We start from the raw sequence: 20,041 nt of genomic DNA on the forward strand, positions 1-20,041 counted from the left end.
CTTTTTAAGCACAAATGATTAGCGTTATGGCATTTAAAAATGGGAAGCCACTTGGGTCCCGGCCATTCCCTGGTCTAAAGGAGAGGGTCATGGCAGCATGGGGGCCTCTGTCACTGGTATCCAGAGATGAGGGGCCACCCAAGCCTCAGGTGGTGGCCTTGAATGCCTCCTCCCCTATAATCCAGACCACCCCCTCCTGTCTAAACAACTTCTGAGGGAAAGCTGCTCAGTCCTGAGGCAGTCTGCATACATGAACCTATTTTTAAAAATGGACCAAGTCCCTCAGACTACCAGGCATTCTAAACAAATAACCACAGGTGAATTCTATCCAATCAGCTATTTGATGGAATTCAACTTTCTCCTCTCTCCTTGTCCCCTTACTATTGTTTGCTGGACTGTAAAAACTCATATATTTTTACAAATTCCATTTGAAGAGTTACTTTGGAAACTCTTACTAGCTAATACCCACCTCCTCCTCCACACCCAGCAAATATTTCAGCGTTCAAAGGAGTTCAGCCAGCTGTAATTTGCCTATGAATTGGCTGGGGTCTACAGACTGAGCCCTCTGGGATCTCCGTTATAGGGGAGGGCGGGTATCCCCATTCTAAAGAAGGTGTTACGAAACTTTGAAAACTTGTCATGATGCTTTTTAAACAAAACTACAGGACAACTACCAGAAGGTTAGGAAGGTCAGAAGGCAGTGCCAGTTTAGAAACCTCCAGGAGGAAAGGAGGGCCCAAGACATAACTCCCTGGTAGTCCCTGCTCCTTCAGAAGCAGGGAACATGGTCCTCATGTGCCCTTGGTAAATTGGGGAAATTTTCAAGGAGATTTTCAAAGTGTTTGATTTTCAAGGTGTTTCTATCTCTAAATTCTGTGGCTCAATCATTTTAAGAAAAAGTAAAGTATTTGAAGCAAGCCCTTGTGACCCGGGTTCCTGCTGCTAGAGCAAGGGTGGCACATTGTTCTGTGAAGGGCCAGATAGTACACATTTTATGCTTCGTGGGTCAGCAGTCTCTGTTCCAACCTCTCTGCTCTGCCGTCATGGCACAAAGCAGCCATGGACAAGAAGGACATGAATGAGCAAGGCTGTGTTGCAGGCAAACTTTATTGATAGACGCTGACATTCGAACTTCCTACACCGTTCATGGCTCATGAAACCTTCTCCTTCAGCCTTTTAAGAAAAACGTAAAAACCATTCTTAGTTCGAGGGCTGCACAAAAAGGGGCAGTGGGCTGGATGTGGCCAGAGGGCCAGAGTTTGCTAACCCTGCACTAGAGGAGGGGCATCGAGGCTTCCACAAACCTCATAATATGTAGTACAGCACGGCATGTGTATGCACACCTGTGGATTTTCCTGGAGAGGGTTCCCTGAATCAGAGCCTCCAAGAGGCGGTGGCTTCTCTGCTAAGTTAAGAACTACAGATTTAAAAGTTTCCCCTCACGCAAAGCCTGGATTTCCCAGTGGTGCAGTAACTCTCTCTGAGGAATCCACATAGAAGAGAAAGCCCTGAGAAGCATTCTCAGGACCTGAAATGTCCCCAAGTCCCTCGGACCGTGGGGGTCCCCAGCACAGGGCTTTCCCTTTGGCCTGTTTGGTGCTGGGCAGAAAGCTGAAGTGTCTTCTTTGAAAAGGGTTGGGAAAAGTCCCCTGGATGCAGACTGTGTATCTAAGGCTCTTTCCAGAAGGGTCTTTAAGACCAGGTGAAGCCATCTGTCTCAGAGCTTTAGCTCCATAGACACAGCATGTTGTCATTCCTTTTAGGGAAGGAGGCATTTCTGGGCAGTTCTGATCCGTGGCACTTACACCGTTTCCTCAAACCCTCAGGGCGTGCCACCCTCCCTCGCCCGCCTGGGGCCTCACACACACACACCTTGGGCGGTGACTATTTGACTCTAAAATTTGGTAACAAAAGCATAAAGCATGCATTCCAGCCAAGAGTCACTTTGGGCCATGTGATTGTGGGCAAGTCCTCATTGTCGTACAGAGCACACTGTCCCTAGATGATATCCAGTTTGGAATTTATAAACAGCCTAGAGGTGTCTCTAAGTGCCCCATGAATCTTGGCTTCCCCGGGGGCCAGGCAGCATCTCCGGGTGAGTGGGGCCTGCCGCATCTTCCGTCACCAGCAGTGCCCAGCTCTCAGCCAGGGCCTCGCCAGCTCCCGGGTAATTAAGTCCCCAGAGGACGGCAGAGAGCTATAGCTTCTCTCACGCAGGTGGACCCGTCATCCTCCAAGACTAGAGATGAGAGTATCTGACCCTCTCAAATGCTGCAAAGGAGCTCTGAAACCGTTCCTGAGGCCACAAGGCCTCCCCTCTGCCATTAAAGATGAGGGTCTGGCCCTGCTATGTGGGAAAGGAATACCCTTCCTGAGGAACCATCCCCAAACCTGGCAGGGCCCCTCATACACCTCCATCGCCCCAAGCCCCTCTTTCCTGTCACGTCTCGTAACTGGGGTTAAATAATGACTTATTGGGGAACTGTCTTCTCCACTAGGCCAGAAGCTCCACTTGGGTCTCTGTCTTGTATTTCTAGCACCAACACAGTGTTTGGCACAGCCTCAGTTTCTTCATGTGGAAAACACAAGAAAGCTCGTGGACAGAGACCTTTCCAGGTGCCAGGCACTGCCCTCAGGACTTCAGGTCGGACTTGTTAACCTCACACTCACTCCACAGCGAGGTGAGGAGGCGAGCGCCTGCAACCCCACTGCAGAGGGGAAGCAATAGCTTGCCCAAGGCGTGCCAGCAAGAGGTGGAGCCAGGACTCAGTTCAGCTTGTTCTGCCCCCAGGCCTGTGTCCCAGGCGTGTGCCGTCCTGCCTCCCACTGAGAGGCGTCAATGCGGTCATGTGTGCAAAGGGCTGAAGCAATGAGCCCAGCACAGGCCCCAGGTCAATGGTTCCCGCCATGAGTGTTGTTGCTGTATTAACAAACAGACAAAAACCTGCATTCTGCCCTGTACCCCTTGCAGTGCAGAGGCCACCATCCCCACTATGCCTTTTGGGATCATTTCTCAGACATCAGGGTGAAGAGGGGCATAGCCTTGGAAATTTTTTATTATGACCAACAGTAAAAAATACATTTTTTTTTTTAAAGATTGGCACCTGGGCTAACAATTGTTGCCAATCTTTTTTTTCTTTTTCTGCTTTATCTTCCCAAACCCCTCTGTACACAGTTGTACATCTTAGTTGCATGTCCTCCTAGTTGTGGGATGTGGGACGCCGCCTCAACGTGGCCTGACAAGCGGTGCCATGTCCGCGCCCAGGATCCGAATCCTGGGCTGCCGCAGTGGAGTGTGCAAACTTAACCACTCGGCCACAGGGCAGGCCCCCAAAAATACATTTTATACATGACTGAGTGCACAGCATCTCATTCTACCACCCCATGAAAAGATTCAGCAAGCCGTACTTCACCACATGTGATGCATTCTGTGTTCTAGTCTAATATTCCACTCTGCTCTACCCTACCCCTCCTATCCTATCCTATCCTTCATAAACATTTTTTTCTGCACCTGACTCACTAAGTTGATTTTACCGCCCACTGCTGGGTAGACCCCGGAACAGTGTAAAGGGACTGGGACTGAAAAGACGTAGAAAATGCTGTGCAGACATCCAGGAATAAAAAGCCTGAGGAGGAAACAGTGCCCTGGCCTGCCTGCCATGGCTTGCCGGAGGCCTGGGCTCCCTCGGCCAGGCTCTGCAGCGAGCTGCCCCCCACAGCAGGACGTGCAGCGGCAGGACCTGAGCCCGGCAAGCACTGGGAGCCTGCTCTCCAGCTGAAAGTGGGCAGGTGCCCAGTGGCAAACGTGGCCCCACTCTGCTTCTAATCGTGGGGCCCTTTTTCATGTATCATTTACTTTTCAAGGCAGTGTCATTGTCGACAGCTGTTGGGGTTTAGCTATTCCAGGGATACTTCTGGCACCCAAAGAAGAAACTTGCTAATCTGGTCCTGGCCAAAGCCCTGTTCCTCCCCTCACCAACATGTTCCCCCTTATTTATAAAAATGTTCTAGATAGAGATCAGTTCTCTTGGCTGAGTATTGTTATTGCTCAGCCTGCTGGCTTTGAAATGGGAACTGTAAACGCTCCAAAATGTGCCTCTCAAGTCCAGATGAGGTCACCCACCTTCCCTTACCATTCAACGATTTCAGGTTTCCTAATGCAGGATCTTATCACCTCAAATTCCCAGGCATATACTGGAACAGATTTTGAGCCATAAAAGGTGAGAAGAGCATTTAGCGATGGAGATAAGAGAGAAACATTCTCCGGAAAAACATTGTAGATCTACAGAATTCATTCATTCATTCCTCAAATATATACTGAAGAACTATTATGCGCCAGGAATTGTTGCTGAGGGTGCAACTGTGAGCAAAAGAGAGAAAAATCCCTCCCTTCACAGATGAACCAGAGGTTGCTAATTGTTGATGTTGGGTGATAGACACTTGGGGATTCTCTCTTATATATGTTTGAAACTTTCCATTATAAAAAGTTAAAAATACAATTCCCAAATCTCAAACACACGATGCTGAGTGAAAGAAGCCAGACACAAAGAGTCCATTCTTCACAGCTCCCTATATATGAAACCCTATGAAAGACAAGCCCTCTCTCCAGTGACAGAAAGCAGAGCAGGCATTGCCTGGGGCAACACCTGGGACTGGTTTAGCGGACAGAGATGTTCTATGTATTTACTGTGCTGGTGGTTACATGGGTGTACCCATTTGTTAAAATGCATCAAATGAACACTTTAAACAGGTACATTTTCTTCTATGTAAATTTTATTACAATAAGTTAGATTTAAAAACCCCACAAACCCCTGCCCTCGTGAAGCATGTTGACACGGAGTGGCTGGACTGGAAGAAATCTTAGGGATTACATAAGTCCCTCCTTTTACAGGAAGGGAGTAGAGAGAGTCAGTGACTTGCTCAGGGTCTCACAGAGACTAACAGCAGGGATGGCACCCAGCTCTGTGCAGTGTTTTCCTCTTAGCTCACTGCCTGTGATGCAGGCTGGGGGCTAAATTCTGGAATCCCATGTTTTGGGGTGACTGTCTTCTGAATCATTTGGTGGAACACCCACATCCCAGGTACCTGGGTACCTGTAGCCTGAATCTGCCATGCCTCCCCAGGAAGACCACAAATCCTGTTCTTTCCCAATACTAGCTGAGATGCCAGGAGGAGGAGGAAGGCGTCTGGCTGAAGCCCCACTTCAAGGTCTGGTTTGTTTTCTGAGTCATCTCAGTTGATAAGCCCCAGTCTGGCTTATCTTCTCATCTCCCTACTTAAGGCAAGTATCAAATTTCACTGTCCCAGCCATTCTCGACCCTCTTCTACACCTAGCTGGGGTCACACACCTGAAATCCTCCATGACATCCACGCTCTGTGCTCCCCAGAAACCCCTTTCGAGGTGGAGTAGGTCTCAGAAAAGAGTAGGCAGAATAACATGGAGGGACAGTGGGTGGCACGCTCGTGGGCTGGGCCTTGTCACTTTGAACAGGCTGAGGTTGATTTGGAACCTTAACAAACCTTCACAAACCTCATGTGTGTTTGTTAAATCCCAGAATTCTAGAATAATGTTGGAGTGTCAAGTTTAGACCAAATCCAGTTCTGTTACAATCCCATACCCCAGCACAAACAACGGGGAAAAAACAGGGCACCAATCCCCTCAGATTCAAAACTGGGTTTCCAAGAGCATCTTTCTCCTTGACAGCAGTGCCCCTGGAGAGTCAAGGTCCTGGTCTTGGAGGCTGGTGTGGGCAGAGGGAACCCTATCAGCTTGCAAAACGTCCCTTGGTGCCTGCACCCTTCAAAGAGCAAATGCTGGCTTGAAAGCTGGAGGACTGAGCCCCTCCATGGGGAAGGTTTGAGGTTCTTCCTGCTTTTACTTTGATGCAAATTAACCAGTCTCTGACCACTGCCCCTCCACTCCTGGCTGCCAGATCACCCGTTAGCCTTCTCTGCAGAGATGGGCAAGCGGGCATTGGCCAGCCAGCAACGTGGCCGCGCCTGGACAGGATCTTCCACCAGAGCGCGGGTGGGAAGTGGCTCCTGTGACCCACAGAGGCCCTGCTCCTGGCCTGTCTGGGGAGCCCCTCTTCTTCATGCAGCCTCTTCCCCTCTGTCCTCTAACCTCGAGAAACCTCCAGACTCCCCTCCCAAAGTCAAGTCCTAGATTTTACCCTATTGCCTAGTATCCCTTCATATTTCAGGGTCTCCTCCTGCCATGCAAACTCCTCACGGTGGTGGCATTACTGTGACAGGAGGGGATTCTCTTCTTCCTTGTGTCAGCCTTCCCCTCCAGGGCCTCGCTGAGAGAACCAAGTACATGCACAATAAACACCTGTTGGACAGAGCTGATCTGAATCCTGCCTTTCCCTTCTCCAGGCCTTTCCATTCCAGGCCTTTTCCCAGGTAGTTCTTGCTGCCTAACCCTTCCTGGCTCTCCTTCCCTGATTGTTTCTGCTCTTCCCTCCTTCACTCAGGCCCAGCCCACTACACCCCATGCTCCCAGGCAGGCTGTATGTGTTAGCTTAAGTGCTAGTGGGGCAGAGAGGAGACTAAATTCAATACACGCTAGTCTGATGAAGGCAAATCCCAACATAACAGCTATCAAGTTGTGAGTGAAAACTTCAGAGCTTCTAGAAAATGCCCAGCCCAGCCCCGGGCTTTCCCTGGGTATGGCGGAGTGGGGGTGGGAGGACCAATGTGCCCTGCAGGTCGGTCCTCCGCCCAGGCCACAGGAACGTCCCTGAAAGAAGAATTCTCAGATGGAGAAATGTCTTGTGCAGAGTCAAAGATGCCCCACTGAGCCCGTTTAGCTTAGAAATACTTGGGAATCTGCCATACTAGCGTGGGGTCTTGTCAAGGACTGCTACCACTTCAGGGCTGGGCACCAAGAGCCACACACACAGTGCTGAGAAGGTGAGCAGGACAAGCAAAGGTGGTGAGCAAGTTCGCAGCATAAAAGGGGGGGGCAGATACTGTGGGAAATTGGGGTGCTACCCCAAGGGGCAAAGGGCTGGAAAATGTTGGCATCTAGGGTGAGTCACTCTCCTGCAGCACATCCCTCTAGTACTCCCTCAGCTCAGACCAGGGGCTGTGCCCGAACTAAGCCCCAGCAGGCTCTCCGGCAGAGTCTAAATTGTGTGCTCTGCCAGTCTGCAGAGGCCCTTCTGCTCTGTAATGGATGCTCCTCTGACCGCATGGTGTCATCCCTCATCTGAACTCCTGGCTCCTGCAGTCCATTGGAATGGGAATATAGTCCAGGCCAGCCTCCCTCAGCTTAGACCCCACCTGTCTCCATCACTATCAGCATCAGCACCACCCCTGCACTCACTGTACATCAAGGACTGTCCTAATCTGTTCACATAATTAGGTTTTTCACTCCTCACAGCAGTTCAGTGTGGTAGATATTACTATCCCCACTCGATGGACCGGCAGACTGAGACTCAGAGAGACGAAATGACTCTCCCAATACCCTACAGCCCAAGTAGGAACCTGGTTGCATCTGTTTCCAAAGCCCAGCCTCCAAACATCACATGACCTCCTGCAATCCTTAACTCTTGATTCTTGGAGTCTTGGCATGGAGAGGAAGAGTGGCTTTAACAGGCTGAGCGGGCACAGTGAATGGAGAGAGAGGAACCAACATTTACCGAGAGTCTACAGTATGCAAAGCATCTTAGGTCTGTGTCTAATCCTATTATAATTCTGTGAGGAAGTATTCTTATGCCCATTTTACAGATAAAGAGGTCAGGGCTCAAGAAGGCCAGAGGTCCGGGGTTGGAGTGAATTCCCAGGTTTACATGGCCCTACTGTGACAGCAATTTTATTCTGAGCCAAATCTTTCTGAGGTCAAAGCCAGTACCTTGTCCACTGTACCATGCCACCACCTGGGCCAACTACCAAAAACAGACTCCTGACTTCTCCTACACCCTCCATCCCTGCGTCAGAGTCCTGGCTCTTTGAGGGAACTTACAGCCTCTTGGAAGCTAAAGGCTCTCACTACGGCGTGGACAGCAGCTACAGGAACCAGCTGGGCCCCGTCCCTGCTCTTCCAGGTGGAGGACAGCCTCTAGTGGCCCCTCGGGCTCTGTCTTCATGATCCACGCCATCAGGCAGTCCTGAGCAGGTGGGCTGGCTTTAGGGGAAGGGGCCGCCTGTTCAGCAGGGCTCCTCCTCAGGCTGCTGGTTGGTGAGGGTGTGAGGTCTCAAGCCCACTTCCCAGTTTTCTCTCAGCACAGCCCAGTCATGCAGGAGCATGCAGGAAAGGCCTCCCTTAGGGGTCCCGCCATGCAGTGTGGATGGCTGGATGGAAACGAATCATGAGGTTGAAAGGGGCCTCCATGTCACCAGGTCTGAGGGCTCACCTACCTGGAGAGACTCCCCACTCTGGAGGCCTTACCTTAAAGAGGGACATTCACACTGAAGCAAACTTGAAAAGAGAGAACACGTACACAAAGAGAAGTTTACTTGGCCGGCATTTCCCTCCTCGCCTTTGGCTTTCACTGAGGACAGCTAGATTTCTGGGGAGGCAAAGTTCTCTCTCCTCCCTTGGCTTCCCTCTTCCAGCACTGAAGCCCTGGGAGCCATAATCTCAGAGCCTAACGCTTTTTGGGGGGAAGGGAAGGGTATGCAGGAAGGAAGCTAGGAGTGAGCAAAACACCTCCAAGATCTGCAAGATCAGATGATGCCCTTCAACCACACCAAACACATCACATCTACCCTCTATGGTCTGCAGGAAGGCGAGCCCACCAGTAACACAAAAGCTAAATGTGCTACTTTCATTGGCAACTAGATGATGCCACCATCTTGGAACCAAATCTCCAGTGGAATAGACCACTGAATGCTATGCTTGGAGACTTTTTCCAGCATCTAAGGCTTTGGCTCTTGCCTTTCTGGCTTTGCTATTTCTATTCCCTCACCCGCCCACTGCTGGGGTGCCTGCCATCCACTCTGGATGCCCTTGCTCTGAAGCAAGCCACCCCCATAAAACGGAGTTGAGCACAAAGTCTTTGGTTTGGTGTTGATGGCACATTGCTTGTGTGAAATCAGTTGAGTATGTGGGTAGATAGAGGATAGACAGGAGGAGTACAAAAGAAAAAGAAAAAGAGGGAGAATACACAGGATAGCTGGGGACAAACAAGAGGAAACTCTCCACATTGAAACAGGCCGCTGAAAACCGTCCTGGGGTGAGGATTAGTGCAAAGGGGCATAAACCTGAAGGCAGGGCAACCCAGTCACACTAATGACAGCTAGTGAGTCAGCGCAGGGGTTAGACAGGCAGGTTTAGGCGCCAGGGAGCAGAAATCGCAGCTTAGCAAAAATCTCAAGAAGGCAAAGGCCTGGAGGGGACAGCAGCCAATCGAGGAATGTGATGGAACCTGACCAGAGGCCAAATTCCAGCTGAGAATCTGGACAATCTCCTTGGTGATATCTTCAGAGGGGCGAGGCTTCCTGTGGAGGGGATGGAAATCGGGCCTAGGAGCTGTTCCCTCGCTGTATCCTTGGCCCTGATGGGGGTGATCCAGGGACTCCAGCCTCCAGCTGAGCCAGCCTGGGCAGAGCGCAGGCTTGCTGTGCCCACTGGCAGGTTCTGCCAGGGAGGAGTTCTGTCTGTGCAGTGGGAGTGAGGATGGTCAGGAGCTCTGGAAAACATGCCACTACACCTTGGTTCTTCTTAAGCCCTAGAATGGATGACATGACCTCACCCAGCCTCACCTCCAGCACCCACCACCAAACAAAACCAATTCCTTCCTGAATCAGACAGGCAGGACACCCCAGGGTCTTCAGATTCAGTATGGGTGAGCTGAGGAATGGGACAGTAGCTATTTAGCAGGTTTCTGAGGATTGGTGGCATTCTGGTGTGATGTCAGGGGGGCATGGGTAGGGAGCAAACGGAGCTAGCCCAAGACAGAAAAGACCTGAAGTTCCTCACAGGCGTCAGACCCTTGACCAAATGCCCTGGGGATCTTCAGCCCAATGAGACTAAGGGAGTCTGTGCATCTGGTTTCCTTGTCTGCTGAATTACATGCCCAGTGTCTCCTTGAGGCCACCACTAAATTGCAAGGCTGGTGATGTTTGCTCATAGACTTATCCCTCCTCTTGCCACAGCATCTTTCCTTTGACTCAGAGTCTGTCTCTAAGATCCAAGAACCTCACACTGTCCCTGGCTACTTGCAACCCACTATCCTGGCCACTTCATCCTAATATCAGGATCTAAACCAGCTTTCCTTCCTCGTTCCGTCAAAACCTTTCTTTCCCAACTCTCCCCAGAAGGCATCTGATGTGTCATCAAGTCATGTGACACCTTAAGCCCTGTCTTGTGATGGAACTCCCTGCCCCTTGAACAGAAGATGACTTCTGTGGGACCCCAGTGTCCCTCCAATGATCTCTTGTGGATGGCCCTCCATTTTGCCTGTGGGTAAGGCTGACACTGCCTTTGGAGCACAGAGCTGTCCTCACTGTTGATATCTGAGCCACGCAGGCACCCACACCCCCAGGGCTAACCCTGAGTTGGTTAGATGTCGGGGACAGCTTATAAAAATCTTGTGTATTTTCACATTGGTCCTGCAAAGCTTTCAGAGATGAGAAATACAGTATATTCATCATTGCAGTGGGCTTTAATTCAACTTAAAATTTGTTTCTGCTACACACCAGCCCACAGGTGACTCACAGTGGTGCCATCCACATTTTTCAGAAAAGAATTTTCAATTTAGGAACAGATTTGGGACACCTTTCCAACCTGCTAACTGGACGTGAATTGTTCTTTTCTTTCTCACTTTTGATTTCTCCAGAGAGAAATCTCTAGTCCCAAGAATATAAATGCGATCAGATTTAAATAACTTGAACACATTTTTAAAGGCCTGTAGCTGAGAACTCTGCACAGATTAACATTATTTGGCTCAAAGTGTGACCAGAAACCCCTCTTGCACAGTGTAAATTTCCCTTTTTATCCTTCCTTCCTTCCTTCAGATGTTTTAATTCTCTCCTTCAAACTTAATTCAAACCAACCTACTAAGCGCCCTCTCCCCTGACCCCCAACAGTGTCCAGGGTAACTCCGGAGGTCTAGGGGGCGGTGAGTAGGAACGTGCACAGAAGACGATTTCCAAGGCAACAATGAAGTCAGTCTTTAGGAAGGCTGACTAAGACAGCTTTGAAATTGGTGGGAGCTCCTGGACGGCTCTGCCCTTTCTCTCTGCCATCCTCTCCGGGGGTGGTAAGGCCCTGGAAGCCAACTCGAGCCCCTCAGCAAAGGAAGCAAGCACAGTCCTGCCCTCTGGTCCCAGGTGGAGGGCTCTCGAGAGGCCCCAGGAAAGGAAGCACGGGTCCTTGTGCTCCAGGTAGAGATGGAGTCCCATCTGACCCCCAGGTGGGCCTGACCCCCTGACCCGGGGATGTACTTCATTGTTGGTTCCTGGGGGCCCATCATATCTCTGCCCACAGGAACACCTGGACTCCTGGCCTGGGACAGCTTTATGGGGATCCCTGCCTGTCTGGGCCCGGGCGAGGCCTGCACGCTAGTGGACTGGGTGACGTGCCTGCCTCCTGACTCATCTCCACTCTTTCCCTTTCCTCTGTGTCTGGCTCCTTCCCCATCCCTCGGGCCCACAGAAACCTCATACCCGTTCTTCCTGCCCTCCCCTCACTCTGGGGAGGCCAGGGACTGCTCAGGGTGTCACTCCTCCCAGGTCTGCACTTGCATTTGGCTCAGAGCTCAGACTAGAGGGTGGAAGGCCCGGTGAGGAACCCCTGGGATAGTTGGGGCCTTGGGAAGGGCTTTCGGAGACCAGCGCTCCTCAGGCTCCTGATGTCTCAGACCGCGTCCTCAGCTGGAATTGAGCAACGCTCTGCCACCCCTTCTACCGGTGAGGGACTCTTCTCCATGAGTCCATACTTTCAAAATTCCTGTGCCTTTTATCATAAAGATCTGCCCTAATTCCCTGCCTCCGTGTGGCTCTCAGCAAAGACTCTCTGCCTGCCTCTGCCCGGCCCTAGGCCCTCTCTCCCCTGCACAGCCCTGGCTGATGGTCCCCTGGGGCTTGGTCGTCCTCTCCACTCTGCACCCTGCTCCAGCCCTGCCCTAGCCCTCCGCAAGCTTAGCTGTAAGTCATTTTGTTGACCTGGATTCTAGACTGAAGTGACATTTTGCAGACCTACCTCGTGGATCAGGCCCTGCTCTCACCCTGGGTTCCTGTTTCTTGGGCCTGGATTCTTGATTTAGCTCTACTTTCCAGTTTTCTTTGGTTTGATGAACTTCGATTAAACCTAAATTAACATTTCATTCTCAGATCTGAGACTTTCATTTCTCCTCCTGCCCTGCCTGGCCCCTGGTTGCCAGCTTCCCCTCACCTTATTGGGGCCAGTTAATTGGAGTCCTCCTTCAAGACCACCTGTAGGGACCTTCGGGCAGGCCAGCCTGTGCGTGAGCCCTGCCTGGATCCACAGCACGGCCCCGGTGCTAGCTGTGTAATAGCCAGTGAGAATGATGACAACCAAAGGAGGAAGCGAATGAAGAATGGTGATAGGAGTGATTGTCCAGGGACGGTCAATCTGCTATGCTCCCGTCTGGCATCTGGCGTCTGGCGAGGCCTGGACCACGCCCTTCAGCTGAGAGCTTCCCCTTGATGGAACATTTCTGAGAATCACAGTGCTATCAATAAACACTCCCCAGAAAACCTCCTGGAATATAGTGAAATTCCTCTCGGGTGATTCACAAAGCACAGGAGGCTCTTTTCTGTACTTGGAAGTGAGGAAGGAGGGGTCACCTGACAGAATGTGGGGTGACTGAGGGCTGACAGGACAACTGTAGGTCCTTCCTGCCCAGGACCCCAGCCCCACCGCGCTGGGGTCCTGCTCAGTAAATTCCTCTATTACACAACCCCCTTCACTCCCAGAAAGCTAGCCAGCCAGCTGCCCAAATTTTCAGTCCGAATGATTGCTTCATGGGGCTAAAAGCCAACAGAATTAAGATAGTCCCTCTACACACACACGTGCACACTCTTTTTCTCTGACTTTAAGGGGAGCACAGCGACCCCTCCCCTTCCAGCGGAAGGTCACGGCCAGGACATGGTCTTTGCCTTGAGTCAAGCCCAGACTTGACAGTTCTATTCCTTTTCCAATCGCTGAGCTTCACACACCCCTTTTTGCACCCTCTCCGACTGGCGTCCCCACACCAGGCCTAAGAACCTGGAAGGAAGTGTGTGCTGAGGCTGGAGAGAAGTCAGAAGGGGCAGCGGGCGGGAAGGGGCCTGCCTCAGGAACCCGGCTCTTACTGACTTGGCCCCTGGTGGCCCCTCAGGGACAGTCCTTCTCAAACATCAGTCACTCAGTCTCAATTCCCGCTCTGTGCTAGTGCCACACAATGACCGTGACTGCTATTGGGTGAATCTTTTTCTTTAAATCGACTCATTTGAAAAACGAACCAGGTTATTTATAAAGAAACCTTATATTTTCACCATACATAGGAAACTAGTTATCACTTGTAATTTTTGATCAAAATAAATAAATAAATCTCTCTCGAGATAAAGTGTTCTTCTGTGTCCCATATAAATCATCCTCTTGGTCACAGCTATCGGTTATACATTTTCAACAGGACACTCTTGGGGCCTAAGAGATTCCTTTGTAGGGAGCATCTTGGCCACCTTCTGTCCTTGTCATTTTGGCTGTAAACGGGCCCCAGACCAGTCTTTCTGTGCAAGCGCGCCCAGGCCCGACCCGCTGTGTGGAACGAGCTCTGAGCCCTACTTACAATTCGAGGTTTGAAGGGCGGCTTGATCTTCTTCTGCTCCAGGAGCACCCAGTCGATCTCCTTGAAGAACGGGTGCTGCTTGATGGCGTCCTCGCCGTTCTGTGCTGCCACACAGCCCAGGCGCTTGTGGGGGTTCTTGGTCATGAACTGCGGGGATGAGGACAGGACAGAATCAGTGACATAGGCCTGGCAGGGATGGGCTGTGGGGGAAGGATGAAAGTCAGCCAAAGCCGCACCTTCAGCATCACCTCGCAAGCCTGTTTTCTGCACTAGGAGGGGCTTCGACCCTCAGGGTACTGTTTAACTCTTATATAGAACTTACTAGATGTCAGCCACCATTCTTAACACCCTACATATATTAACTCATTTCATCCAAACGCAACCCTCTGAGGTAATGTTATTATCTCTATTTTATAAGTGAGGTAGTTGAGGCAGAGAAGTTAATTAACTTGGCCAAGGTCAAACAGCCAGCAAGTTACCAAATTTGGATCAGGAACTCAGGCTCTTACTAACTTCCTGATTGCCCTCGGATTCTCAAATCTTCTCATGAGAGACGCTGATGTCTGATAAACTCACTCACGCTGAGAGGTCAACAGTCCTTCATGAGGGGAGAGAGGGGACCAGATATTCACGTCAAGGTAAATTATCAAAGCTACCTCCTGCCTCTTTCCTTTCGTGGACCTGGGCCCTCCCACGTTTTTAAAATCTGAATGTGTAATCCCTGGCACAAAATACCCATGTAGATCAAAAGATAAAAAACATGAAAAAGAAAGACTTATTGCTTCCCAATGCTTGCCTGTGAAAACCACATTGATGATGTGTTTTATATTTTTTGGCTGGTATCTGGTGACCCCACACACCCAGGGAAACTTATTATTTCTATTAAATGAGTCAGCCCTGATGGCAAATATTAATTTAATTGAGCAGGTGTCTACCAATATAACCTTGAAAAAAACTGGCGCTGGTAGGTGGAAATAGCTGATAGCCTCCCAAAATAAAGGCAGGGGTGTATGTACATGTGTGTTAGAGACAGTGTTCCATTTCACGGGGTGAAGGTTGAGAGTCCGTATTTAAACAAAGGAATTTAAGAGGATAAATTATAATCCAAAGGAATAAATCTATAATGGTGGAACTTCAGGCTTCCTCAGCCAGGGAGATTTTCTCGGGCAGGGAGAGCCTCCTACTGATTCTTGCCTGGTGTCCCTGAAGCCACAGTACGTGGGTGTGGAGTGAGTGCTGCTGGAGGGTGAGAGCCTCACATAAGAGAGAGAAGGGGGTGGGTAGATGGTACCAAAGCACGTCATCTTTCTAATCCAAAAGTCAGCAGAGGTCGCCCCTGCTTAAACACCCCTGATTCCCACTGCTCACAGGATAAAGTCCACACCCCTCAGCTGGGCACACAAAAACTGCTCAGGTAATGCCCCTCTCCAGTCCTCATGCATCCTCTAAGAACCAGTCCACATGCTGCCTCCTCTGTGAAGCCTCCCCAGATTCCCCTCTCTGTGGACACCTGGGATCCCATGTTTTTTGTTTATTTAAATTTGTAATTTGTCTAAACATCTTCCCTTGGTGAGCTCTCTGATATAGGACTCAGCCCTAACTTGCCCGCACCTAGCTCAGTACCTGGCTCCTATCATGCCTCAGTACACTGAAACGACTGAATAGGAGGCTGAAGGCTGGCCTAAGGGCACAGTGGTGAGGAAAGGAGGCAGCAGGACCGCCACCTACTGTTGCATAGGCTTTGCACTGCATAACTCTCTGAAGCAAATGGCCTTCATGTAGGCAGCAGCCCTCAGAGACACAGCTCAGTGGCCAGAGTCATGGAAAACCGGGCCTGGCCCTAGAATCAAGTGACAATGTGAGGAAGTGAAGTATTCCAAGGCCAAGGGAGTGGAAGGCTCCTCCTTACTTCCTCAGCTCTTCCTGTCCTCCCACTTCTGGGAGGGGAAGCAGCAGGGCTTCGGATAAACACACAGGTTTTAACAGCTCAGGAAGCCGCCCCCAAGGCAGAGGCTCTCCTTGCAGCGAAAATTTCTTCTCTCCGAGACTTCACCCTCGCCAACCGGCTGACACAGGCACAGCCTCCAGCTTCCGAATCTCTGTGGTCAAAGCTCCTCAGCCTCTGTGCGAATGACATTTTGGACTGGATGCTTCTCCGTTGCAGGGGCTGTCCTGTGCATTGTAGGATGTTTAGCAGCACCCCTGGGCTCTACCCATTAGATACCAGTAGTACCTCCCCCTCCAAGGTGTGACAACCAAAAATATCTCCAGACATTGCTGAATGTCTCCTGGGGTAGGAGGGCAAAATTGCCGCTAGCTGAGAACCACTGCTGCGGGGCGTCCTAAATGAAAGGGCCCAGCTGGGGAGCTGTGGGGGGCCTCACATGGAGGGTTGCCAGGCTGGAGCTCAGGGCTGGACGAGCCACCAGCTCTGCTGGCCTGGTGCTCTTGCTGCCTTGGGTGCTACAGGCTTTTCCTTAGCCAGCACCTGGCATAGCGTCTGGCACATACTACATGCTCAGTAAACACCTGTTGAATAAATAATGGATGAGTAAACATACTCTAGTTGCTTCCATCATGCTCTTCTCCCAATTGTGACTATGTTTAGATGTCTTTTTTATTTATTGCCCACTTTCTCCTGCTGGATTGCAAACTCCACAAGGCAGGGGCGATGGTTGTTATACCCACCAATACTTACTTAGCATCCAGCACAATGCCCAGCACATCGGAAGCGCTCAATAAATAGTAGTTCAATATTAACTGAATTAATAAATGGAAGGGAGAGAGAGAAAGGAAAATAGATGAGGAAGGGAGTGAAGGAACGAGCTGAGGGAAAGAAGGAAGGAGGAAGAAAAAGAAGAGCTACAAAAGAGTAACCTATTCTGATGTGCCATTTCCCAAAATACGGTAAATGTCCCCCCAGACACCTAGAAAACAATTTTAGGTCTTTTTTAACTTTTTCATAGAATGATTTATGTTAATTAGTTATGGCAAGTGATGCTAATTTTCCATTTATGATAGTGATATAAAGTTTCTTTGTAAGATATATACAATTAGGTAAATATCGGGAGCTGATTGAAAGAATACGAAGAATAAATCATGGCAGAGAGGGTACTTGCATAGGGCAAATTTTCCAAATGCAGTTTGCCAACTACTGAACTTTGGGGGCATTCCGATGGGCGAAAGAAGCTAGGACTGGAAGTCAAGGTTCCTGAGCTGTCACCTTGGTCCTGCCTCAACCGAGCAGGGTGGCCCTTCCCCATAAACTGGTCAGCTTAGCTGCCCTGCACATTGGCTTCCACAGCTTTCCAAGGGGGACAGCTAATAACTTCACTTACTCGCCGCAGGACAAGCCTCTCACGTTGTACAAACGACTGCGTTGAGCAAGTATTACGGTTTCACGTGTGAAGGATTATCTGTAGGGGTGGGGACAGTCTCTCTATCACATGTCTGAATCCAGCATGGCGGCATAGATCTTGAGGGGACACTCCTTTTCTGATCAGCTCTTCAGCCACAGCGGTGCTGTTGTGGACACAAGAGCACAGTACCCTCTCCTCTCTCCCCTCCTCTCTTTCCCCCATCACAGGCTCCAGAGGAAGACAGGTCAGGGCGGGGCAGCAGATAAGGAAGGAGGGTCCAGACCCCACAGGGTAAGGGACAGGGGTGACACCAGTGCAGTTTGGGGTGGTTCTGCTCCCTCTTAAAGGCTGGAGGACACAGATGTGCACAGAGCTCCCCCTCAGGGGACACAAATGTGCAGTTCCTTTCCCGCTAGAAGAGCGATTTGTCCCATGCCCCATCCTCTCAGCTGCAACTCCCCCCATTAAGAGAGAGAAAGGGAGGAAGGAGGAGTGGGTGAGGGAGGAGTGAGAGGGACAGAGTGAGAAGAACGAGAGAGAGATGGAGGGAAGGGCAGGCGAGCAGAAGGTGGGTGCTGGCGATGACTCACAGCTTTCAGGATGCTGACGGCCTCCTTGCTGAGCCAGACCGGGTAGAGCACGTCATCGTGGAGGATGGATTCAAACAAGTCGTCCTCGTTGTCGGCTTCAAAGGGGGGCTGTCCAGCCATCATCTCATACATCAGCACCCCCAGGGCCCACCAGTCCACCGAGGGGCCGTACTCCAACTCCTGCAGGATCTGTTCAGGAAACAGGCAACATCAGGGCCCACCACAGACTCCCATCCGTGGCCACGCCTGTGCCACAAGCGCCTGTGGGAAGGACCACATCTTCATTTCCACCTTGCTCCTCCATAAAGCGGAGCCCCGTGTTACATAATTTAGGTCCTGAATCAGCCAAATCAGTGCAGACTGCATTTGAGCGGCACTACGTTGAGGGCCAACTATCAACTCTCCAAAGTCAACACCGTCAGTCTGTTCCTCCAGTGGGAACAAATTACTGTTTCTTTGAGCACCAGATGAAGTTCCTGACCCACATTTAGGGCCATATAAAAAAATGCATATTTTTGACACTAGAATCAGGGTTAGAGGAGCGAGATGCAGACTAAGAAAGACACAAGCAAGCTGTAAGTGACTGAGTGCAGCAAATTCAGGTCTCCCCTCTCACGCTCAGCCCGGGGCATGGCTCACTGAGTGGAAAGGTGAGCAGAATTCAGTCTTCTTTAAATGGTGACGATATTCAATTTACCTGAGTCCTGTGTTCTCGGAAAAGAAGCTCTAGATAACAAATCTGTCCACCCTTTTGTTTTCTAACCACAAAGGACTACAAGGCTCTTGGATATTCCAAGAAAAGACCCATCTCCAACATTCCTCATGACTCCTATAATACTGGTGGGTGGATCCCTCGTTTACCTGCCTCTATGAAGCCCCAGGTCCCCCTCCTTTTATCTGCAGTGTTTCTCACTAACGAACATTCTCTCTATTGCAATGCCCGAGTCAAATGACCTCCTAGATTGTCTGATGTGTTTTGTCTTTGTCAATGGTCACTTCTCCTATCTATGGTTTCTTTTTTCCTCTGACCAAATGCGTAGAGTCAAATTTATTTAGGTTAAATGCATGTACAATATGACGCTGCCGAATGCTCTCTGCCGTCAGCTTCCTGCAGAAGGATCTATGAGGACTGCGGTTTTACAAACTGAATCATAATTTCAGCATCTGGGAGGAATTCTACCTAAAGTCAAGAAGGTGCAGAACCTTTTGAAAAGCAAGTAACTGCCCCATCCTAATTTTTCTGCAGCACTGGCCATGTGTTACAATAGAAGAGAGAGAAGACCAACCAGATTATTTCCATTCCATTCCAAGTTTGGTGCTAAATTTTCTGGGTGATCTTGAGCCAGTCACTTGACTTCCTCATTTATCAAACGAGGCTCAGATTCTCAGTTTAACCTCACAAGGTTAATTAAGGTGGAAGATTTTGAGAGCATATTGCAAAATACAAAGCTCTATATAATTGGAAGGTGGTATTTGATGGGGATTTTTAGGCTGCTTAATTTTAAAATGGCTTATGATGAGGATTTTTAGGCTGGTTAGTTTTAAAACTACAGATGAGATTCAGGCTCCAAGGAATGGAATTTGTTTGCCCCTTTGTTGGGAAACATTTACATTTCTAAGGGAAACCTCTATCTGTGAAGATGCCTCCCTCTCTGTGCCAGGAAGGGGGGGGATGGTCTTATCTCTAGAGGCTCTTGGTCAATGCCAGAGGCAAGAACTTAAGTTGGTTGCTGTCTGGCAATCTCATGTAACTGGTTTAGGGTGGTGGCGTCTAACCTTTCTAACCTTTACTTAATCCGATTTGATTCTTGTCTAAAAGTCATGGGATCACCCAATGACCAGACCCCACCTGCACTGATACCATTTTAACTTTTTTTCATGTTCTTTCCTTTGTCTTGTAAAGAGATGAATCATATACCTATGCCTTATAAAATTAGCCCTAACCCTCAACTGGGGGCAGCAGAAGCTCTGACTGCCCATGGGTCCTGTCCCCATGCTATTCCACACTATTTTCTAAATAAAAGAGCACTACTGCCAGATCTTGAGAGTCTAAGAAATCTTTCTTTCGACTCCTCGGCTCACCGACCCCGCATCAGTATTCAATCCGAGTTTTCTTTTGCTAGGTTTGGTGTCTACATGTATAGAGCGTGTAGTAGGTCAATGTTGTGTACATTTGGCTCAGCATAGAAATAAATGCTCAGCCGTCCCCACTGCTAGGGAAGGGATCATGAAGTGACATGCCTATCCTACAATTATTTTTTCCTCTTATTAGTCAGAACAGGATTAGGCATGGTGCTGCCCAGAAACAGGAGGGTGGATGAGCTCTATAATACTATAAAAAATTCCAAAA

At 49.9% G+C, this 20,041-nt stretch overlaps 1 protein-coding gene across 4 annotated transcripts in view; it reads right to left on the reverse strand.

Annotated features, from left to right (window-relative positions):
* PRKCE (protein kinase C epsilon) overlaps positions 1-20,041 on the reverse strand; it is a 496,664-nt gene that overhangs the window by 13,180 nt on the left and 463,443 nt on the right. For 2 of the 4 annotated variants that reach the window (XR_011426090.1, XM_023619702.2), the window contains exons 13-15: positions 17,692-17,880; positions 13,743-13,889; positions 8,396-8,425 (exon numbers count right to left, since the gene is read on the reverse strand). Coding sequence is in view for 2 of the 4 variants with exons in the window: in XM_023619702.2 (XP_023475470.1) it covers positions 8,411-8,425; positions 13,743-13,889; positions 17,692-17,880 (351 nt within the window). In the remaining 2 variants the exon portion in view is untranslated. The remainder of the gene's footprint in view (positions 1-8,395; positions 8,426-13,742; positions 13,890-17,691; positions 17,881-20,041) is intronic. The other 2 variants (XR_011426089.1, XM_001499053.5) reach the window with 1 other exon arrangement.

The sequence above is a fragment of the Equus caballus genome, chromosome 15, assembly GCF_041296265.1.
Source record: "Equus caballus isolate H_3958 breed thoroughbred chromosome 15, TB-T2T, whole genome shotgun sequence".
Classification (NCBI taxonomy): domain Eukaryota; kingdom Metazoa; phylum Chordata; class Mammalia; order Perissodactyla; family Equidae; genus Equus; species Equus caballus.